Source organism: Penicillium canescens, assembly GCF_028828765.1.
Source record: "Penicillium canescens strain IBT 15451 chromosome Unknown utg000009l_segment0_segment0, whole genome shotgun sequence".
Lineage (NCBI taxonomy): Eukaryota > Fungi > Ascomycota > Eurotiomycetes > Eurotiales > Aspergillaceae > Penicillium > Penicillium canescens.
Window position 1 is genome coordinate 2,799,083 of NW_026703971.1, and position 23,831 is coordinate 2,822,913.

The 23,831-nt window shown below is 50.8% G+C and overlaps 5 protein-coding genes across 5 annotated transcripts; 3 read left to right on the plus strand and 2 right to left on the minus strand.

Annotated features, from left to right (window-relative positions):
• Positions 1–1,754: 1,754 nt before the first annotated feature.
• On the plus strand, positions 1,755–5,413 carry N7446_012117 (uncharacterized protein; the record flags this gene model as incomplete). The annotated part of the gene is made up of 3 exons (XM_058520859.1): positions 1,755–1,890; positions 1,954–2,949; positions 3,066–5,413. The coding sequence occupies 3 exons, from the start codon at positions 1,755–1,757 to the stop codon at positions 5,411–5,413; spliced, it is 3,480 nt and encodes a 1,159-aa protein (XP_058367145.1).
• An 871-nt stretch (positions 5,414–6,284) lies between these two features.
• On the minus strand, positions 6,285–6,506 carry N7446_012118 (uncharacterized protein; the record flags this gene model as incomplete). Its single annotated transcript, XM_058520860.1, has 1 exon — positions 6,285–6,506. The coding sequence occupies one exon, from the start codon at positions 6,504–6,506 to the stop codon at positions 6,285–6,287; it is 222 nt and encodes a 73-aa protein (XP_058367146.1).
• A 117-nt stretch (positions 6,507–6,623) lies between these two features.
• N7446_012119 (uncharacterized protein) lies at positions 6,624–7,639 on the plus strand (the record flags this gene model as incomplete). The annotated part of the gene is made up of 2 exons (XM_058520861.1): positions 6,624–7,053; positions 7,176–7,639. 2 exons carry the CDS (start codon positions 6,624–6,626, stop codon positions 7,637–7,639), a joined length of 894 nt encoding a protein of 297 aa, XP_058367147.1.
• A 209-nt stretch (positions 7,640–7,848) lies between these two features.
• N7446_012120 (uncharacterized protein) lies at positions 7,849–9,297 on the plus strand (the record flags this gene model as incomplete). The annotated part of the gene is made up of 1 exon (XM_058520862.1): positions 7,849–9,297. One exon carries the CDS (start codon positions 7,849–7,851, stop codon positions 9,295–9,297), a length of 1,449 nt encoding a protein of 482 aa, XP_058367148.1.
• Positions 9,298–22,257: 12,960 nt separating this feature from the next.
• Positions 22,258–22,536, minus strand: N7446_012121 (uncharacterized protein; the record flags this gene model as incomplete). Its single annotated transcript, XM_058520863.1, has 1 exon — positions 22,258–22,536. One exon carries the CDS (start codon positions 22,534–22,536, stop codon positions 22,258–22,260), a length of 279 nt encoding a protein of 92 aa, XP_058367149.1.
• Between the last annotated feature and the right edge of the window lie 1,295 nt (positions 22,537–23,831).

Here is a 23,831-nt window from a genome sequence, read left to right on the forward strand (position 1 = left end):
GAAATCGGGAGATGCTAGATTCCACCCACTCTCAATCAACTGAATCCATTGCAAAATCTCAGATGCTAGGGGGTTGGTGTAAGCTTTGAATCTTCAAGGATATCAAACGCAGATTTGGTTTGTGAAGACCCACATACCTTGCGCGCCAACTCTGCCCCTAATTTCAATTGTGGTTACCAGATCCATGTTTGAAGATGAAATGTCACAGACTGTGAATAGTTAAGAAAGAAAAAATTTGAATTTCTATCGACAACCCTCAGTTGGTCACAAGTGGACAAAACAGTACATGTGAGGTGCCATAATTCACCATGTAGGAATTCCTAGCCCAACAGTTTGACTTCAAATGTGTTCATTCATCATTGGTCATATGGCATGCCCTTGCAAGCGTAACGGGCCCAGGTTATGAACCAAAACACGCCTGATCAGTGTCAGGTGTAGTGAGTACCCAACGCCAAGATATATCCCCGCCCGCGGACACGTGCTATAATATCAGTTCTTAGAAGCGGGGTAGTCATCTGGCTTTGTATCATATCACTAACAAACCCAACAGGCAAATCGTGGCAGGTGACCACGACACCACAATACCCAGATAGAAAGCATTTGGGTATGAGTAAAAAGCTCGCATCCGCCAGGTTCCAAAGCTATTTTTATTTTTACATATTATTGAAAATTGGTAGCAAGGGAAGGCAGAATACTATCAGCCAATAGAAACTCGGACGAAAAACCCGGACGAAGGTCACGTGGTGGGAAAGTCAAGACACATAGTACCGGCGCCACGACGCTTGTTGTATATTGAACTTGGTATCATTCAAATCACAACGATGGTCTGCTTCCAGAGTTCTTCTGTCTTTTGATCGCCCTCGCAAATGGTGGCAGTATAGGGTAGATAATGTTTCAGCCAATAGAAACTCGGACGAAAAGCCAGACTAGTCACGTGCTATCCCGTATACTGGTCAGGGTCTGTTCTGCTGGGGCGCAAACAGGAGGCTGTCAGGACCACTGCCCTACATTGGACCAGCTGCACTAGACATAGATTGCCTTAGGCAACACCGCCAGATGCGCTGGGGCAGTTAGGGACACATCAGCTATGACTTTATGTAATGCCGTTTACCCAGCAGGGGCAGTCATAAAATAGTGCACTCGTAATCTTCAATACACTCATTTGAATAGTTTTGATATGATTTAAATATTGAAAATAGCGAAAGAAAGGTTCATTAAACTGATATGTTTATTCAAAAGAGAAGAAAAGACTTTTGTTTGGAAGTTGGACAGAAATATAGTTTGTTTATGAAGATATATATTCACGGACAGGGAAGTAACACCACTGTTTGTGTAGACCACGAAATTTATTCTCGACCCTAAAATCTACTTATTTCGAAAATTTTAATAAACAAGCTAATATTTAAGTCTAGTTCTGATATGAAATTTATAATAAAATCTAGGTTTACCTATATTTTAGGTATGATTTCATACTCCAAACATAGTGTAATTTTAGTAATTTTGAATTTTTCATGTTTACATCGTTTGCCGACCCAATTGGGGCCCCAATGGGTTATGAAATTGGACCCAGGACCCAACCCATTTGTGGGTTCTGTCAAAGCCTAATTGTGCTCAGTGCCAAGAAATGATATATCCAGTCTTTGGTGTTCATCAGGGGCGGACTACGTTGTCCAAAAGTCGACAAACGCACGTATAAGGGCCAGCTATGCTACCCTATCCTATGCTGTCGTGACTGCTCTTCAAAAACTAGCAAAATGAGCCGAAGAGGACCTACGGCGAAATACAAAACGAGGGCTGAGAAGAATGCGGCTCGACGGCTCCGCTATCAGCAGCGAAAGCGAGGTCCACTGCCGTCTCGGGAGTCATCAGTCCCGGGACGTCCACGAACGCGTAAGTGGGATATAATTTGCCAATTTGATTCCGCACGGCCACTTTCTTAACTATCGACTGCAGAGCTAGAACAAGTCGTTCGCAAACCACACAAGCCGAGACGAGAGGAAAATTCATCTCCACAGACCGGACCCGGCAATGAGCGTGCGGCTGCTCTAGATACACTTGATGCGGGGCCTATACCAGAGCCACAACTCACACTGGAAGGCTCGCTGCCTTTATCCAACGATAATGATTTCTCGCTGGATGATCCTAGTGTGTTCGATTCTGACGGCGGAAATGCTCCGCAGCAGGAGGAGGCAATTATCAACGATAACCCGTCTGCTAAAGCGATTCCAGACGATAACGAGCCCACTGAAGGCCCAATCTCCGCCAATGACCACGAACCGATTCTATTCGACATTCCCGATGTTTCAGCAGATTCAGACACTGATGCTTCGGCGGATAGTGCATACGGATCTGATGAGGATGACGGCGACTACCCACTGTCCGATCCGTCGAACATCGAGACTGCGGACACTGATAGCCTTGGGGTGCGAATAGCACGACAGATACTCCACTTCCAGGGCTGTTGCCCGGAGTGTCATCAGCGGTCAATGGAGCCGCCAGTTAGCCAGGATGGATCTCCTCTCGCAACTATCAGGCTGGGCGACCTGCAGAAGTGGTCTTGCCCCAAGGTGCTTGGTACTCCACGACTCGCCGATGCAGAGACTACCTGGACGAAAAAGTGGTCTGCGGCTGACCGCCGAAGACTATTCTGTGGCATTTGTAACGATCATGTGACACCTCCAGTAGTCTTACTCGCAGATGAGGAAGAACAGCTGATGCCGCCAGACGTTTCATTCGACACTGATAGTGTCACAGCCTTTGTAGGCAATCTCGCCGCCGCGCGCCAAGGCATTCGGTGGCAACCCGTTCAGCGGCCGGTGTCAGACCTACAGTCATCCCTCCACCTCGATCCGTTACCGGTGGAGTATACCGACCGTCATAGTGGCTGTATTCGCCGAACCCATATGCCCGTCCACAAGATCAAGCATTATACACTGGGGCGAGTTGTAGGTATGGAGGATACATCGATCTATGTTCTCTTTCCCGGTCTTTCGCATCCACAATCTTCCACTCCCCGCCTGAGCGAGGAAGACTTTCGGATCTGGATGGACCAAGTCTTTTTCCAGCCCTTCAGGAGGGATACTCAGGGCACTATCTTCAACACTATCCTTCGAGCTACGCTCATGCCTCTATGAACACGTGGGCGGCTTGGAAGGAAGCGCGCTCTGTAACCACCCAAACGAGACAGCAGCTATTAAATCACATTCTTCCGCCGGACGGGCTTGCAGCTGTATGGACGGCCGTACTCAAGATCATCGAGCAGAAGGATCTCCAACAATTTCGACACATTCACCTCCTCCTGGATGCCAAGAACCTCAAGGTGGCCACGAAGAGTATGACCTGGTCTGGTATGCAGCAACGATTCGAGCAAACCTGGACTTCAACCATCGATCCGGAGCACGTTAAAATCATGTATCGAGATATTGGGAAGGAAATTTGCCCGAAGCTCCCTGCCCCCGATCATACCCCCGAGCTACTCAACCCCGTGGAGCCTCTCACATTTATGTGGCGTCGATGCTGTCTTGAAAAGTATCGGGCAGATCATCAACCCCCAGGCAGTTCCTCATCAACTTTTTTTCCTTTCTCCTTTTTACGTGATAGTGGATCACTCACCCTGGAGACTCGGCGAAGGTCATCGCTTCGAGCAGACGGTCTTTTTTACACCCAGTTCTACGATTCGGTGAAAGAAGCCCTATGCGCGGGGAAGGTGTATCCTTTTAGCAACCGTATGATAGAGGCCATTGCACTGGATTCAGACGTGAAACAGAATTGGGAGCATTGCGGACGGGCAGCCAAGCAGAGTTTGAAAATTCTTGCGGATGCATACCTCCATTCCAAGACGAGGAGCGCAAGGGCCCTTCATAATTCAAGAACCAAGTCGTTTGGGGTTCGGGAAGAATACCGGCTTCGAACAGACCTTCTGCATCAAATTGACCAGGAGATTGAGCGGCTCGGATTTGCGAATCACGTTATGCACCTCCGTGGTAGACCATCGCCGTGCACCCAGCCCTTTCTTGTCTATCGTACCTCTACCATCTTGGGTTGGCTGGAGTGGAATATGAACAAGCTCTGCGCGGGGTTCGAGATGGTTTATAGTCTGTCTCGGCGCGATTTAGTTCTCTGGGAGCATACGCGGCTTATGTTGTTATTCCTACGCAGTCTCCGCTTCTCGTTTGGCGGAAGGGGAAACCAGCTTTCTTGGAGTTTTGCTTGCTGGCAAGACATTCGGGACCAGCCTCCGTCTAATAACAAATTTGATGACGAGCATTCCACAGACCCGGCCGACCGTCGCTGGGAGGGAGTCGGGATGAAGGTTACACTAGAGAGGACAGGCTACGCCTGGTTCCTGGACAAGATCGACTGGGAAACCATGTTCTTTCACGTTGCCCACCGTCCGTACATTCAGCTCCACACCCCGAGCGTCCTTGGCCGGTATATTGAACGATACCAGGCCGTGCGTGGTGCTAAGCAACACTTTCTAGAATTGGAAAGCTATTTAATGGCGCTGGATACTGCTTGCTATACCGCAGATCCTGCGCGGATCTACGGCCTCTTATCCTTGTTAGTGGACTTCTGCCTGCGAGCGTTTCGAAGAGACGTATTCGAGAGCGTCCAGTCTATTATCCTTCCGGCTAGTCGAGAAGCAGCGCTTGCTGGGTCCATTGCTCTTTGTGGACCGGACCTAGAAGACCATATTGATCCGGCCCACCTACCGCTCTTTGTCGCCCCAGGCCTATCGCGCCCAAATCCCCGTGGAATATCTGATATCCTACACCGGTTCTGGGAGCCGCAGCTAGGCTCTGAGCTGGACCCAGGTATCACCGAATACGACACCGACTCGGAACTGGATGAAAGTCACGGAGTGCAAGACAGTTGCCAGCAGGCCGTTTTTCCGACTTTCGGAAACAAAACATACAGGACTCTTTTTAACCGTTGCCTGAAGAGAATCGGCCATATCCTTGGAAGTCGACAACAGCAGGCCTGGTGTGAAGACCTTCAACGCCGCTTCATTTCCACACACTGGGTGCTTCCGTATCCGAGCACGAATTCTTTTGTTTCGAAGATACAAGTTCGGAGAACGGGCAAATGGAGATACCGTTGGTGGTCTAGTTATCACCCCGCGGTGACACATGCCTTTCCATACACAAGTGACGCTTTCCCGCCCCTAGTCACAGCGGCGGTGGTTTCCGATCTCCCAGTAGACGGGTGGATAGCCTCAAACAAAATCATGGATATTCGCATTCAACTACCTCGAATACCTTCTGACCTTTCCGCTTTCCTCCGCCAGCTATCTGCATGTTCTATCCCGGCTCCACCTCTGCCCAATGGGGAGATTATATTTCCAGTCGACACTATACGACCGCGATTCCAACTGTCTAACCCGGATGACCTTGTTGGCAACCTCGGCAGCTGAGAAGCCGTTCTGAGCATTGGGCATGGAACTCGGCCACAGCTCCCCTGACCCACAATCCTTCAGCCAACCCTTCGTCCGGATTCTATCGGTGGCAATCACAATTTCGACCCATGTTCGAAGCCGAACAAGTCAGAATTTCACAGACTAATCGTCCACTAATCGCGATCGACGTTCCACCGCCTTTGCCACTGATCCGTCGGCATGCCCTGCCACCTGCTCATGAACACCACCCCACATCCGTTTCATCTCCGTGCCTTCATCCTATGCCCTTCAATCCAAACTATTGCCCCAAGCCCAGAGTGCGGTTCCTATCACCAGTTGTGGCGCCGCTAGTCGCAACGACACAATTCCCGCTCGTGTCTTCACACTTCCCTCTGCCGCGGACGGGACGCGTTGAGAGGGTTTTAGACTTCAGTCAACGGTGGCGTATCCCCAATCAACAAGACCAACTCCAACGACTAGGCAAATTAACAATAGCGACATGAGAGATACTCTTCCCAAGATGGTGCAGTCAGTGCAAATAATAGATGAAACCGGTTATCAAATATCTCGACAGGTGACGGCGAATCACCATCGATCTCAAACAAGATGGCACCATCCACTCGCAAAGCGAGGTCGACCTCCGAAGTATGCAAGTCGACAAGATAGGCTGGCAGCTAATGCTTGTCGACAGCGAGTCAAACGGCAGCGTGAGGCCGCTCACCGACGTGCCTGTAAATTTGAGGAAGTGTATTCTCCATGACTTCGCCCGGGTTCACAGATAGGGGCATACCCGGATGTTCCCAGTGTCGCGGCAACGGCTAGACGTGAGGAAAACCTTGCAGGACAAACCAGCGCAGACCGAAAACGGGAGATCTATACCGGGATAAACTCAGCCACGCCTGGCGCTCGTCCAGTCCACCTCTGCCTTGCTGCCGACCATGAACCGGAACGCCCGACGGCGGTAGCCAAACTTGGCGTGCGGTGGAACCCAACTCAGATGCCTCTCTCTGATCTTCACTCGAGTCTCCACCTTGATCCCCCTCGTGTACACTATACTGGAAGCAATAGTCGCACCCATCACGTCCAACAACCAGTACATAACATCCCGCATTATACCTTTGGGCGGTTGATTGGATTTAAAGATATTTCTCTTTACTTTCTGTTCCCGCGACTATACCGGGAGGAGCAGCAGTCCAGCCGCCTCCGGGATGATGACTTTCGGGTCTAGATGGATCAAGTCCTCCTGCCTATGATCTACCAGCACTGCGAGGGATCTCTAGTCCAGCACTATCCTTCTAGCTTTGATCACAGCCGGTTCAATGCTACGGCCCGGGGAGTTGAGATGCGCTCCCGGCGAGTGGATCCGGTAGCGCGAGAGCAGCTTCTATTTTATTTCCTACCACCAGATGCACTCTCGCTTGTATGGGCGAATATTCTAGAGACTATCGAGCTCACTGGGTTCCAGCAATTCCTAGACGTGATTATCCTCGTCCAGGGTAAAAACCTAAAGACATTGACCAAAGCAAATACGTGGGACAGTATGATGCAGGAGTTTGCCCAGCATTGGGGTAACACGATCGACGAGTCTTATCTCTCCGATCAATTCTATATCGATCTTGGGAAAGAGACCTGTCCTACTGGGCCCTCACGGGTTGGTGGTGGGGGACTCCACGCATCTAGGCTCCATTCGGACGGGGAGCCCCGTGCAAGCCCACTGGTGCCACAGACCATCCTCTGGCGGCGATGTTGCCTAGAGTCGTATACTGAGTGGATTGGGCAGCAGCATCCTCCGGGATCCTCACGTCCAAAGCACAGCAGTTTTATCCGATTAGTCTGCTCCACGATACTGGCAGCCTCACATTAGAAACTCGTCCATCCTCCCCGCAGCGGCAGGCCGGTCTTCTCTATACGCAGTTTTATTCCAGTGTAAAGGAGGTTTTTGCGGCAGGGGATGTATACCCATTTTCTAATCCGGCCCTAGAAACCTTGGCACTAGATCCTCAGCTTCGTAAGACCTGGCAGTATGTCGGGGGCGGTCTCAGCCATGACCCAATCGCGTTAAGGCGGGCATATCTGAACATGAAACAGCGGTGCCACGCTGCCTTGCAAGGATCACATATCAAAGTATTTGGTCTTCGCGAAGAGCACCGCATCTCCCTCCGTCTGTTCTATATGATCGATCAGGAGCTTCGCGAGCGCAACCTTCACCAGGCACAACTTCCAGGGAGTTTCGTCTCAAGTTGAGCCTTTTTACTCCCTCCCCACCTCCACTCTTCTCTTTTGGTTCCACTGGAATATCAACAAGTTCTGCGTGGGGTTTGAGACTGTCTATAGCATCAATGACCGCCATTTTGTTACGTGGGAACATACTCGGGTTATGATGATGTTTTTGCGCTGCCTGCAATTTTCCTATACGGGTGGCCTTCTACAGCGGGTGTCTGGCTGCTGGCGGGATGTCTGGTTCCAGCCTGATACTCGGCGGACGGACGGCCTTCGCCGGTGTGAAGGTCTCGGATTCCAGAGGAGTATGTGAGAAATATGGATATGCCTGGTTTCTGGATAAGCTCAACTGGGATACGATGACCTTCCGACAACCGTCCGCGCAATATATGATGTTTAACAGCCCTTCGATGCAGGCGGCGTTCCACGCACGGTACGCGCAGATCCGAGACGTTCGTCTAGACTTCCTACGGGTGCACCAGGCCCACCGCTGGATGGAAGAATTTAGCTCCATTCCTCCTTGCCTCGATCTTCTCGCGGACTTCCTACGACAACTGTCTCTTTGTGTGTTTCGTAAGGACGTGTTTCTACAGGTCAAACGACTGTTACACCCGGACCATGCTTCTCGGGCTCTAGCAGGAGAGGTTCCCCTTAGCTATGACAGCATCAGCGGCGTATTTATTGAGGGCGCCCAACCGTTACAGCTTCTAGATCAGCGTCGGATCGCGGTAAAGAGCGTGGACACTATCTTCGCTTGGCTATGGGAGTGGAAAGATGGCCGTTTTGATCGGAAGGGGTGGAAGGATAAGCCATATCGTATGGTATACCAGCAAAGCTTTGAGGCTCTCCACCAAATCTTGGGTAAGAATAGAGCGCGGGAGTGGAAGAAAGTCTTAAGGACTTCATTCCTCCAAAGCCACTGGTTACTTCCATACCCACATAGCAATGGATTTATGCGCAGGTCTAAGGATACAGGACAGGAGGTATGGTGGTCTAACTTCAATGCCGGATTGTACGAACACTACAGGCAATGGTATGGTGTGTCGCGAGGGGGTGACCCTTTCCCTGCCGAATATATCAAACACCATCCAACGACTGGCTGGGGCCGCTCGTCTGGCGAATCTCAGTACATGGAGAACGCCATGGAACCGGAGATGGATCTGGTTAGGCTGCCTGAAGGGGAATTCTATGAGAAATTGTTACAGATCGCCGATCAGTTTTCCCAGAATCCCGATGCCCCAGCGTGGAAGAGAAAAGCCCCGCAGACTGTCTTTCGCTTTGGTATCAGAATTGGAGATGAGTCGTTGTTGAAAGCCCAGCGCAAGGCTAAAGGCACCGTGGCGCAAGACTTATGCATGCGAATGATCCAAGCCCTGGATGAATATGAGGTCTTGCGACATTCTGGACGGATGCTCCGGCCCCGCAAGAGGCACAGACGACAAGTTCTGTTGGCCGCGTGTGACACCGAAGACGAGATCACATCCGATGAAGAATCAATCGCCAACCGACGCGATCGCTTAGCGGCAAACATCCTTGAGCTTGAACCGAAAATGCGGGTGGCAGTTACCGCGGAGCGAAAACAGTACCGGTGGCCCCTTTTACATAGTGTTCATCTGAAACATCTTGAGCCACGACTTCAGCGATTCAAGATTGCCGGAACACAAGCTGGCGACTCGCCTTAAGTCAGCTGTTTGGGCTGAAAGCCGTAAGGCTGGCAATTTTGGTAGGGTGGTCTATGTTCGCACCTCACAACCAGGCTAACCAGATTTGGCTTAGTGCCCGCACCGGCATAGATAAAGTTGCTTTAGCGCGATATCAAAGCGGCTTGATTCTATACAACCCAATCCACGCTTTCCACCTGTCCGCCCGCAACGCAACGCCCACGACGGCAGGTAACCCTATCCCACGGGGGTGGGTGAACTCTGCCAGAGTTCAGGTTAGGGCTTTGTCTTAACTATGGGACATAAAAAGTGGGCCCCGCCTGAGTTCAGGTTAATTTCCTCGCCAGGGTTCAGAGGTCAAATGAACTCCGATCGTTCTCAAATTTTTATGAGTTATAATAGACTATGTGAAATATCTCCCATTTGCTTCGGAGCATGCATAGCCTACTAGTTATCGAGAAAATGGCGATTAAAAATTAGAGATGTTTTGTTGGGGTGTACCATTACGGTATACGATTAGCACCTAAGACACCGCTACAGCACTCTAGACGAATAGAACAACCTCGATAATGCTAGTCAATAATGATCAGGAGGGGTAGCCATTAATTCAGGGGGTTTGAAAGCTTCCTAGCTATTATCTCACTTTTCTTTTACACCATTTCACCCCAAAGTTAGCATTAGACATTCGTCAAATTTCATGCAATTCACTATTGTACGATATATATCTACACCTTTATTATGCAAACCCAATTTTTTCACCAACCTTCGACAGACCCAGTCTTCGTGTGTAAGACATGCGAGCACGTCGTTAGACCGGAGAGGTCTTTCGACACTTTCAATCTCCGAACCATCGCTTTCCAATGCCGAAAGCACGCCAAATTGCTAAAGCTGTTCAGACCTCCGAGCGCGCGCAAGAATGCGATAAATGGCTAGTTCCGACCGCGGTAAATGACCCAATTGCAAATTTGCCAGTTTTTTCGGATGGCATTTTATGCGAAAAGGGTCAGTTTTGTCAATTTATCGCTAGGAAAGCTAGCACTATACGTAAGCATTGGCGTGAGCAGCATGGCTGGGTCGCACCGGCTCACTATAGCGGCCGTCGGCGGCAGCAAGGTTTATCGGCGGCCGAGCAGCAAATTCAGCAATTTACGCGCGTCGTTAGATGCCAGCGCGCATTTATCCAGGGGCCAGGATCTCATTACATTCGGGTGCGTACGCTCGGGGCGGATGCCATTGCCGAAGCCGATTCAATGCCCGCGACCGAGGTCGGCGACCGGCTTATTGATGAAATCGAACTAGCTTTCAAAGAGGAAAGTGAGCTACCCCAGCTAATTGAAGCTGGCGAGCGCGATGACGCGAATCCATGGCTCCGTCGTACGCGGTGGGCCGTCTACCTCCGTGGAATCGACCCACAGCACCTTATTGACTGCGTCCAACCACCCGACGTCGATTCATCCGATCCGACGGAAATGGCGGCAAGCGCTATATGGGATGCAATGGCTGCTGTCGCTAGAATTAGCCAGTTGATTTGTACGAAAACTAGCCATACCATTCGCACCGAGGCCGTACGGACGGAGCGTGACCGACTACCGCATCAGCCATTGCAAGCTTACATGGATGCCGATAACATTGAGAGACATACCATACCGTGGCAGCAAATTTTGATGTTTTTCACTCGTACGCAGGCTTCGCATGAATGGGCCAGTCCAAATTACAAATTCACTAGGCGCCAGCGAGCCGCGTGGAATTCGCTTTGGAAACTAGCTCAGCCGGGCGCATCACCTAGCGTAGGCATTGCTAGGTCAGCCAGCCTAGCCACGGCTAGTTCAACCACGGCTAGTTCAGCCACGGCTAGTTCAGACGATAATAGCGAGCATTCAGAGAGTGCGCATTCAGAGAGTGACACCGAGGGTCATCCCACGCAGCGAATTGCTAGCGAATCGCTGGCGAATCAGCAAAATAGCACCGATTCTCCGTTTCAGCTAGCTCCCATTGATCTAGCGTGTCTCAATTTTTGTATTGAGCTTTTGAATCATCGAATTAAGGTCGAGGACTATGAGAGCGCGCTGATTTGTGCCACGGCAGTGCTCGGTCGGGGTGAGACAGGCTGGCGTACGGCAGAGAGCTATCCTCCGATTTTATCGAAGCTTATTAAAATTGCACGATTCATGGTAGTCCACAAGGCATTGAAATTGGATTCCACGGCTGAGGCAATGCTATATCAGCTAGCGGAGCATCAAATGGCAGGGGATTGGGATACCGAGAGTCCACTCGATTCACCTGAATTTCAGACATCAGATGATCCATTTTTCAATTTTGAAAATGGCCCAGTTCTGCCACCGACGCAGTCATCGCAATTCATTCAATTTACCCAGGCTCGGCAGACCCAGCGATCATTTCGAGAGTGGGTGGCTGAGATGGTAAGCCAATTCATGGTCCGTGGAACTAATAGTCCAATTCAATGGCTATTAGATCTACGGACGTACGGCTTAAAGATCCATTACAATAGCACCACTACGGGCCACGTCGGCTGGATGAATCAGGACCAGCTACTTTACCAGCAATTCAATTTCTCGATAGGTGACTTCCGTGGGTTCATCCACGGGCTTACGACCTCGGCACGCCAAATTCTCCACAATGAGCTATTATTCGTCGAAAATGGGTCCGTTCCAGCTATTCCATGGCAGGCAATTTACGACGATCCCACGGAGACAGCCGACGGGTGGAATTTTTTAAAAGACACCCGTACGCCATGGCCGGTGGTCGGTGAGCAATGGCTAATCTCTCGGGTCCGGCAGCACGGCCCCGTACGGCAGCGATTCATTGAGAGTAGTGCTGGTCGGCTACGTATGGCAGCAATTGACGTATACCTTCAACGGGTAGCGCATTTCCGTGAGAAGCTTGCTATTGCTATTCATGTCAGTGGTGGCCAGCCGGCTCGCGCCCCGGAGCTATTAAGCATTCGGCATTGCAACACCGACAGCGGGGGCCGTCGCAATATATTCATTGAGGACGGGCTCGTTACCTTCGTCTCACAATACCACAAGGGGTTTTACGCATCCAATGATACGAAGGTGATTCATCGCTATTTACCCCGGGAAGTCGGTGAGCTTGTGGTCCATTATTTATGGCTAGTATTGCCATTTATACGACGGTTGGAGGCGTACGTCGCGAAGGTGCGGCGATCGGACGGCTTAGACAGCTTACAGGAGATCAAAAGGTGAGTTTTTGCAATTTTCCAATTTCATCAATTTTCCAATTTCATCAATTTTCCAATTTCATCAATTTTCCAATTTCATCAATTTTCCAATTTCATCAATTTTCCAATTTCATCAATTTTCCAATTTCATCAATTTCGTCAATTTTTACTAATTTTGGCATGTAGGCAGCGTCAGGCTTACCTCTGGGGTCCGGATCCTGGCACTAGCCGAGATTGGTCATCTGATAGACTCCGTGAAGTGCTAAAGCGGGAAACCACTATTGGGCTTAATGGGCAAGCAATCAATTTGAATGCTTACCGAGATATTGCTATTGGCATTAGCCGTCGCTTCATGCGGCCATCTAGCGTATTCCCCAATAATACGCAGCAGGATGCAAGGGCCGATGCTTCACAAGAGGATGACGAAGAGGGCATGAATGCTGAGCAATGGATGGGTCACATTGCTGACCTCCAGGCGGCCCATTCATCCCACGTGGCCGGCATGATCTACGGCCGTGGCATTACCGAGCAGCCCGGTACGACGGCCCACCGGCGTGAGATGTTTCGGCTTAGTAGCACCGACTGGCATCGATTTTTAGGCTTTGTGTCCACGGATGACGGCGGGGCCGAGAGTGCATTAGGAATGGCCCAGTTTTCACCATGGCAGAAGGAAGCCGAGATCGGCCGTACGGAGCGTCGCTGGCAATTGACGCAGGCAGCTATAGAGCCCGAGATGCAGCGAATGCTAGGAAATAGCGAGCTTCGACTCCGAGGGGTGCAGGCACCGGCGTTAGAAGCTATTCAACAAGGCCAGAGCCCGGTGGTCGCCGTGATGCCCACCGGGGGTGGAAAAAGCTTACTATTCATGCTGCCCGCGTGGATCAGCCCCCGTGGGGTGACGGTGGTGGTAGTGCCATTAATTGCATTACGTGGAGATATGGTCCATCGATGCCGGCAGCTCGGCATTTCATGCGTTGAATGGGAGAGCCGTCGGCTGGCAGACCAGGCATCGATTGTACTAGTGACGCCGGAGTCAGCTATTACGGAGGATTTCATGACATTTTTGAACCGGCAGCGGCTATGTCATCGGCTTGATCGCATTGTGATCGATGAATGCCACGTGGTATTAAATGATCAGACCCATTTTAGGCCCGCTATGGCTCAATTAGGTCGATTGCTCGTGGCTCAGGCTCAGATGATATATTTGACTGCCACGCTGCCACCGACGGCCGAAAATCAGCTATTTCAACGGCTACGTACGTCGCGAGAGAAGGTCCATTTATTTCGAGCTCGCACCCATCGCATAAATGTCGCTTACCGGCTATGGCAGCCCACGGTTGCGAACCCAAGCCGATACGCCAATAGCTACGATTGGGTAGAGAACCCCGAGATCGTACGATTTATTAGAGATCGTATTACGCGCGCGCGTGCTCAGACCGGCCGGGTGGTTATTTACGGGCCCACCACCAAGACTGTCGAGAAACTAGCCGAGTTAGTCGAATGTGAGGCATATCACAGCCGTACGATCGATCGCAATGGCGTACTAGCCCGTTTTCAGGCCGATACGACCGGGGTAGTGGCAGCTACTAGCGCGCTAGGCATGGGTGTTGATATACCCAATATTCGCAGTATAATTCACATTAGCTTGCCACGCAGCTTATTGGATTACGCCCAAGAGAGCGGCCGTGCTGGCCGAGACGGGCATCGCAGTGAGGCCATTATTATTCAACCGTACGGGTTCGATCGGCCGAAATGGGACCCGATTCATGAAGACCCCGTGAAAGCTCAGGCCGAGCAGGGCCGGTTAGACCGATATATATATCCCGACTGCTGCCGACGGGTCATACTTGACGAATATTTAGATAGCTATCCACGGCAGTATTGTGGAGAATCCGATGAGACAGAGCAGCGCTGCGATAGGTGTGACAAGCATTGGCAGGCAAATGAAGAGGTAGGAAGTGAGGTAGGAAGTGAGGTAGGAAGTGAGGTAGGAAGTGAGAGAAATGGCCCAGTTTCCAATACGTCATTTCAGATGTCCGATACCATGGTTTTAACCCATGTTTTGAACCAGCCAGCCCCGGTGGATTCAGCCCGTACGGAGCAACCCATGGAGGGTATTCAATATAGCCAGGGGCCACCGGAAGTGATCCAATTAACCGATTCGGAGGTGAATTCCCAGCGAAGTGACAGTGAATCGGTTGGATTTCGATCCCAGGTCGGATCGATTAGTCCGATTTATCGTCGCAGTATTGAACCACCAGGTAATACACCACCCCATGGCTTAATTTCAATTTCAATTTCAATGCTTAGGCAACTGACCAATTTATTGCTAGGATCAATTGCCAATTCATTGCCAGCACCAATGGCTAATTCAATGCCAGCACCAATGGCCAATTCATTGCCAGCACCAATGGCCAATTCAATGCCAGCACCAATGGCCAATTCAATGCCAGCACCAATGGCCAATTCAATGCCAGCACCAATGGCCAATTCAATGCCAGCACCAATGCCCAATTCAATGCCAGCACCAATGGCCCATTCATTGCCAGGACCAATGGCCCATTCATTGCCAGGACCAATGGCCAATTCATTGCCAGGACCAATGGCCAATTCATTGCCAGCACCAATAGCCAATTCATTGCCAGCACCAATGGCCAATTCATTGCCAGCACCAATGGCCAATTCATTGCCAGCACCAATGGCCAATTCATCGCCAGCACCATTGGCCCATTCGACGCCACGGCAGCTGACCCATTCATTACCAACGCGCGTGGCCCGTCCATCCATCCCCACGCATGCAATTAGCCAGTTTCAGCGGTTAGACCGTGAGAGACAGGTCGTCCGAGAGGTAGCTCAGGCAGGACATCAAGAAATTGCCACCGGGGTCGAATTTTTACAACAACAGGCCCAATTATGGATGGGACGATGCTGGTTTTGTACACAGCGTGGATTCGATGACCAGCATGATTTATACCAGTGCGGGGCCCAGACCCAGCACGGCAATGAATCACCGAAAGGCTGGTGGCTACGGGTACGCCGGCAGATCAAATATGACCCATTCAGTGGTTGTTACGGGTGTGGAATGCCGCAGTCCATTTGCAGTCGATTCGTGAATGCCGGCAGCCAGGGGTATTGTACGTATCGAGGGTTGTTATTATCGGGGCTAGCAGTCATGGTATACGGCGAGGGAAGTGAGGTGATAAAGGAGGCGTGGGCTCGGAGATTAGACGGGCTCGGGGTATCAATCGGCAATGAGAGTAAGCTAGTGCGATATTTAGGGTCACGGCATGATGGTGAGACGGTGAAATTGGTACATGAGTATATATGGGTCCGAAAGATGTGGATAGAGCATGGCGAGAGGCTATGATATAGTGAGAGCGTTGAATATATATTAATTGATTAGGTGTTAGAAATGGGTCATTTTTAAAACTAGTGCGAATGAGGTAGGTAGAGTATAGCGAGAGGACATGATATATAAGAGCATTGAATAGATTATTAATTGATTTACTGTTAGGAATGGGTCATTTTAGACATAGGTGTAATTGCCGTACGGGAGTAGGTAGGAAATAGCCATTGATTCGAGGTGGGTTGAAATAGGCTATTTTAGGATAGGTGTAATTGGAGTAGGTGGAAATAGCCGTAAAGTGCGATGTCCGTTAGAAATGGGCCATTTTAGGATAGGTGTAATAGGAGTAGTAAGCAAAGCCATGAATTGCGAGGTCCGTTAGAAAGTATAGGTAGAGAGATAAGATATATTAGCTAGTATTATAGTAATAAATGGGTGAGGGTTAGTATTAGTGTAAGGGGTAAGGGTTATATTAGTGAGAGGGGTAAGGGTTATATTAGTGAGAGGGGTAAGGGTTATATTAGTGAGAAGGGTAAGGGTTAGTATTACTAAAAGGGGTGAGGGTTTTAAAAGATATAGGGGGTAGGGTTTTAATAGTAAGAGGGTGAGATTTAATAGATAGGTAGGTAAAGTATAGTGAGAGAGGTGAGGTGTAATAGGGAGGTAAGGTGTAATAGATAGGTAAGGTGTAATAGATGGTAAGGTGTAATAGATGGTAAGGTGTAATATAGAGGTGAGGTGTGATAGGTATGTAAGGTGTAATAGATAGGTGAGATGTAATAGATAGGTGAGATGTAATAGATAGGGTATTATAGGTAAGGTGAGGGGGTGTAGCATTGTAAGGGGGGGTGATATAGGCATAAAGCGGTAAGGGTGAGGGGGGGTAGTATAGCCGAAGAGAGGTGAGGTATAATAGATAGGTTATTATAGGTGAGATCGGGGGTGTAGCATTTTGAGGGGGGTGGTATAAGCTTAGAGCATAAGGGTGAGGGGGGTAGTATAGGCATAAAGCGTAAGGGTGAGGGGGGGTAGTATCGGTATAAACGTAAGGGTGAGGGGGGTAGTATAGCCGAAGAGAGGTGAGGTGTAATGGATAGGTGAGGTAGGGGGGTGTTATATTGTAAGGGGGGTGGTATAAGTTCAGAGCATAAGGGTAAGGGGGGTAGCATAGGCATAAAGCATAAGGGTGAGGGGGGTAGTATAGCCGAGGAGAGGTGAGGTGTAATGGATAGGTTATTATAGGTGAGGTCGGGGGGTATGGCATTAGGAGGGAGGGCGGTATAGGCATGAAGCGTAAGGGTGAGGGGGTTAGTATATCCGAAGAGAGGTGAGGTGTAATAGATAGGTTATTATAGGTGAGATCGGGGGTGTAGCATTGTGAGGGGGGGTGGTATAAGCTTAGAGCATAAGGGTGAGGGGGGGAGTATAGCCGAAGAGAGGTGAGGTGTAATAGATAGGTGAGGCAGGGGGTGTTATATTGTAAGGGGGGTGGTATAAGCTTAGAGCATAAGGGTGAGGGGGGTAGTATAGGCATGAAGCGTACGAGTAAGGGGGGGTAGTATAGCCGAAGATAGTATGGTGAAATAGATAGGTTGTTATAGGTGCGGTGGGGGGTATAGCATTGTGAGGGGGGTGGTATAAGCTTAGAGCATAAGGGTGAGGGGGGTTAGTATAGGCATAAAGCGTAAGGGTGAGGGGGGCCGGCTTAGCCGAAGAGAGATAAGGTGAAATTGATAGGTTGTTATAGGTAATGTCGGGGGGTATAGTATTGTGAGGGGGGTGGTATAGGCATAAAGCGTAAGAGTAAGGGGGGGTAGTATCGGCATGAAACGTAAGGGTGAGGGGGGTAGTATAGCCGAAGATAGTAAGGTGAAATAGATAGGTTATTATAGGTGAGGCGGGGTGTATAGTATTGTGAGGGGGGTGGTATAGGCATGAAGCGTAAGGGTAAAGGGCTTAGGGCTTAGGGCTATCCCATGGGGTGAACTGTAATGAGGCTCGTTACAGTTTAGTCAGCATTTTTTTATATAGGGTTAGGGTTTCCCGAGGGGGCAGATTACAGTTAGTTTCAGGGTGCCATTACAGTTACGTTCCCGTGGTTTTTTTCCGTTCAAATTTTTACCAATTCCAATTGAACAGTCAATTGTTTATTATCCCGAGTTACCAGGCAAAGCAACGTTTTGGAGAGGTTGTTACAGGGATTCAAAGTTGGGGAATTATTTTGATGGGGTACGGTCGGCCGCGCCATCACCAATATCATGAAACCCCAACACCCATCACCGCGCGATTCATCACACACGCATTATTGGTTCGATTCGTTTGAAAACCCAGTCGAGGATTTCAGGGGTTCCGATCAGTTCCCAGTTTCAATTTTATCAACATCCGAGCAGTTCCCAGCGTTAGGGTTTCACCAGCATACATTCAGTGGACAATCCGCATTGTGAGATATATATCCATGGTTAGTATGAGTGAACCGGCAGAACCCACCATTGCCGACCGGTATTTTATTTGCAATAAGCAGTGGGGAGTTGCCATTTGTCGCCAGTGCGAGCATGGAGTGAAGCCCAAGGAGATAGTCCGTCATTTGACCAACCCCAAGGGCAAGCACCGCGTCCGCAAAGGTGTTGCAGAACAGGTAGTGGATATTATCCGACATGCCGATGAATGGGATAGCGTCAAGGAAGAGACCAGTTGGTTCCCCACGAGCGTAAACCGTCCCGTTCCGGTATTGCCCATTTACCAAGATGGGTTACAGTGCCAATTTTGCCAGCAGATTTACCGCAGTCGCGACAGTTTGCGAGTGCATTGGTCGAGGGAGCATCGGTTTTCCGCGTACGGCCATGGGGGCAAGCCACGACCATCCGAGGTCGCCGCAGGCAAGCAGAACCAAGAGGAGCGAGCCAAGCGAGTCGTGTGCCAGCGGTTTTTTCCCCGTGGGTTAGGGTCGCATTATATCCACATACGCCATCCCGGTCCCCAGTACGAGCCCGAAGCACCGCCACCCCAGGCCACGCAAGTCGCCGAAGCCGTGGAGCGGTTACGCGAGGTGTTTACACGGAAAATGCAGTTAGAAAGCGAGATCCAGCCCGGCGCCATCGACGAAGCCAATCCATGGTTGGACCGAACGGGATGGGCGGTATATTTACGCGGGCGTAACCCCAGGGAATTACGGATATGCATTGAAAGCCCGACGGAAGATGCGGAGGGTGACGAGGGTACCACACGGGTGATTTGGGATACCATATTACGTGTTGCCAGCAAAAGCCAGAGTATCACCAAACGGACAGGACATTTGTTACGGATCGAAGCCGCCCGTACCGACATAGAGAAGATCCCATCGAAGCCATTGCAGGTATATATGAATACGGACGATGAGTTGGAGCGCCATGTCGACCCATGGCGCCGCATTTTGATGTTTTTCGCCCGCACCCAAGTTCAGCATGATTGGAACAGTCCGGTGTACCGGTTCAGTAAACGGCAACGCAAGGCGTGGGACGCATTATGGCATTCCGCCGAGTGTTATAAGGACCGGGCCGAGCCGATCCCCACCGACGGTACCGACCCGAACCCGGACGTATTACAACCCGTGGAAGCCGATTGTATGGAATTTATGATTGAATTGTTAAACCAGCGCATTCGATCGACCGAGTACGAGTTAGCGTTGGTGTGTGCATTGGCCGTGTTAGGTGTGAGTGACCATGACACCGGTCGACCATGGAAGGATCCCCACAGTTACCCCCAGATTTTGTCCAGCGTAATCAAGGTGTCCCGGTTCGTCGTTGTGCATCAGTCGTTTTTGTTAGACCCGGATGCGCGTGAGTTATTACAGGTTGGGGAGAATAAGTTAGTGGGGGAGTGGGATGACCCCAGTCCAGTCGATTATATATTTTCACATCAACGGGATAGCCGCAGTCCGCCCCAGACCCGAGCCACAACGCCCGAAGTATCCAGTTCGCCCGCATTTGGTAGTTTGCCCAACAGTTCCCCACCACCCGTTGCATTCACCCAGCAGGCACGAGAAGGCACCAAGACATGGCGCGAATGGATTCGTATCATGGTCACCGGGTTTATGGTGCACGGTACCGCCGGTCCGATGGAATGGATGATGGATTTACGCCGATATGGGTTAAAGGTCCATTACAATACCCCGTCCGTCGGGCATATCGGTTGGGGCAACGGGGACGAATTGTCGTACAAAACGATGCGGTTCACCATGGGGGCATTCCGCGGGTTCATTCATGGGTTGACGGCCAGCGCACGACAATTGATGGTCAACCAGATTTTGCGGTGCCCACCCGACCAGATTCCCGTCATCCCATGGGATCGTATAGCCGACGATTTCAACCAACCCAAGGCCGGGTGGAGTTTTTTGCAGGACGAGCGTACGCCGTGGCCCGTCGATGGATCCCGGTGGATGGTGGACCGGGTACGGGAGGAGCATCCATTGCAGCAGTGGTTTATGGAAGCCAGGACCAATCGGTTCAGTATTGATGCGATTCAACGGTTTTTCGGGTTCGTCAATGAGTTCAAGGAGAAGTTAGCCATTGTTTCGCATATCACCAGTGGGCAGCCCCCGCGTGGCCCCGAGTTATTGAGTATCCGTCACCGCAACAGTGCCGCCGGTGGACACCGCAATGTGTTTATTGAAGATGGATTGGTGGCATTTATCACCCGGTACCACAAGGGGTTTTACGCCAGCGGGGATGCCAAGGTGATTCATCGGTACGTGCCCCGCGAAGTGGGCGAGTTGGTGGTGTGGTATTTATGGTTAGTGTTGCCATTTGTCGAGATGTTGCAGGCATACCATGAAGAGGCATGCCATTTAGACGCCGTTCCCGACACGCATGCCACCAAGATGTGGGGGGTGGATGCCGGTAGTGGACGGGAGTGGACGCCGGCGCGGGTAACGGATGTGATGGTCCGGGAAAGTAAGATACGGTTACACCATGGATTGACGTTGGCCGCATACCGGGACATTGCCATTGCCATTAGCCGGCGGTATTTCAGCAATGCCAAACCGTTCCCACACAACGTCCGCGAGGATGGAACCGAGGTTATAGCCGACGACGAGGAGAACGAGGATGCCATGGACGACGAGCAATGGATCCGACATATTGCCGATTTACAAGCCGCGCACACGACCCACGTAGCGGAGATGGTGTATGGACGCATGATGAGCCAGCAGCAGGGGACCACAGCGGGTCGGCAGGCCGGGTTTCGGACGAGCAGCGTGCATTGGCATGATTTTTTAGGGTTTAACATCAAGGATATCCCGAGCCACGTATTGGGTAAGCGGCCACAGCCCCGGTGGAAGGACGAGGGGGTTATAATGCGGGACGAGCGTCAGCATTTGGTGGAGCAGACCAATATGACCGAGGCGTTGCAGCGGATGACCGGACAGCCCACGATACAGTTCCGCGGGGTGCAGGGGGCCGCCATCCGGTCGATTCAAGCGGGCCATTCCCGGGTGGTCGTGGTAATGCCCACGGGCGGTGGGAAAAGTATGTTGTTTATGTTGCCCGCGTGGGTGGCCCAGCGCGGCGGATTGACCGTTGTAGTAGTGCCATTGACGGCATTACGGGCGGATTTGCAACAGCGATGCCAGGCCGCCGGCATTCCATGTGTCGAGTGGGCCAGCCATCGACATCCCGATCATGCGGCCATTGTGTTCGTCACGCCCGAGTCCGTGTTCACGGACGGGTTCCAGTCGTTTTTGAACCGCCAGCGCGAGTTGATGCGGTTGGACCGGATTGTTATCGATGAATGCCATATGATGTTGAGCGAGTCCACGACGTTTCGCCCACGGTTACAGCAATTAGGTCGATTGCATCAGTGTGGCGTGCAGATGGTGTTTTTGACCGCGACATTGCCCCCATGCGAGGAGACCCGGTTGTTCAAGCGAATGCAAGTGGAGCGGGAGGACATCAGTATCCACCGCGAGCGAACCAGCCGTCACCATGTGGCATACCGGGTGTACCGGCCCGTGATTGCATCGGCATTTCGATCCCAGACGCAATGGATCGAGCAGCCCAGTATCCAACAGTTCATTCGTGACCGCGTACGGCGCGCGCGGCCCGGACGAGTGATTGTGTACGGCAGCACCCGGAATATTGTGACGCAGGCGGCCCAGATATTAGGATGTGCCGCATATTACAGCGACCAGGACAGTAAGTTAGGGATATTGGAACAGTTCCGACGTACGGCGAATGGGGTGATTGCAGCCACGAGTGCATTAGGGATGGGCGTGGATATTCCCGATATTCGATGCATCATTCACATCGGGTTTCCCCGGTCGTTGTTGGATTACGCACAAGAAAGTGGCCGTGCCGGACGGGATCAATTCCCCAGTGAAGCCATTATCATCCAGCCGGAAGGGTTTGACGAGGTCCCGGCATGGTTTGACCAGAACACGCCCCGCGAGCAAAGCGGGTTCGAGTTAGTCCGGCAGTACATGGCCAGTGATCATCAGTGTCGTCGAGCGGTGTTGGATGGTTATTTGGATGGGGAGATCGATGGAGATACCCGCGAGCAGTGCGGCGACCACGACCGGCAGTTCGGGTTCGTCGAGCAACGGTGTGATCAATGTGACCCCGATTGGGAGGCGGCCGAGACCGATGATAGGGACAGTGATACCGAGATGGATGATCCCCATACGAGCATCCCGAGCAGCGCGTCGGACGCCGGGGTCCCCATTGAGGCGCAGCATCGGTACCATCAGCAGGAGATGGTGCAGACGGCGATTTCGGAGCGAGTGCGGACGTTGCAAGCGCAGCAGTTATCGGACGAGGAGTTTTTAGCGCAGGAGGCACGGCAGTGGAACCACCGATGTTGGTTATGCGTGCAGGCGCAGCGGGATGATGTCCAGCATGATTTGTGGAGTTGCCCCGCGGGCGAGAGTGCAGAGTGTCGACGATGGGTGCGGGCGATTCGGGATTCGATACAGTATATAGCAGGAGGATTTTATTGTTGTTATTCGTGTGGTATGCCGCAGTCGATTTGTCCCGGTTGGGAGGCCGGGCAGCAATGTGAATACCGGCAGTTTTTGTATCCGATGATGGCGATGTTAATCCATTGGCAATGGGCCGATGGGCGACAGGGAGGGTACGAATGGTGGCGCCAGCGGATGAAGAGTGCCAATATCCGCGTGACGGATTTAGACGCCGTACGAGCATATTTAGCGCAGTCCGTGGACACCAGGCATTCCCGGTTAGCGCATGAGTATGTTTGGTTGCGTCGGATGTATCAAGAGTATGGGTTTTCGTGAGATTGCAAAGATATGGCAGGTATATATATAGGTAGATCGGTTAGGATTGGAGATGTATATTTCAGTACGAGATTTCCCGAGGAGACCAAAGAGATAGAATTTACATATCGTGGTTAGGGTTATCGATATTAGAGTTTCCGATAATATGGAGTTTAGGCGAGAGGGTAGTGATAAATTTAAGGGGTCAGGGTTATAGCGGCGTAAGGGGGTAGGGTTCCATGTTTCCGGGGTATGTTATTAGTATTAAGAATAAGGATATATATATAGATATATAAACGGAGGAGTATAATAAGGTAGGAAGTAAATAGATATTCGATAAATATAAATAGGATAGGAGGTAGAATAGTAGTAGCGAACAGGAGGAGGTTATTAGTTAAATCGAGGGGTAAGGGTTTTAATAGAGAGGGAGAGAGAGGGGTAGGGATATTGTAGTATAAGGGGTTAGGATTATAACGGGGTAAGAGGGTAGGGTTATATTAAGATGTAGTAAGATATCGGCGTAGGGTAGAGTAGGATAATAAAATAAATATTTGGAAAGGGCAGTAGGGGAAGATATATAAGTGAACAGAGATCGGAGAGAAAGGGATATATATTAGGAGGAGGATTAAATTCGAAGGTATATGGATGGAGATATATATACAAGGGTAATAGGGATAGGACGATATATAAGAATTTCAAATGGGGAAGAAGGTTCAGAGTAGGATAAATAGGTCGGTAGAGTTTAAGATAGTGGAGTAGTGAAATTA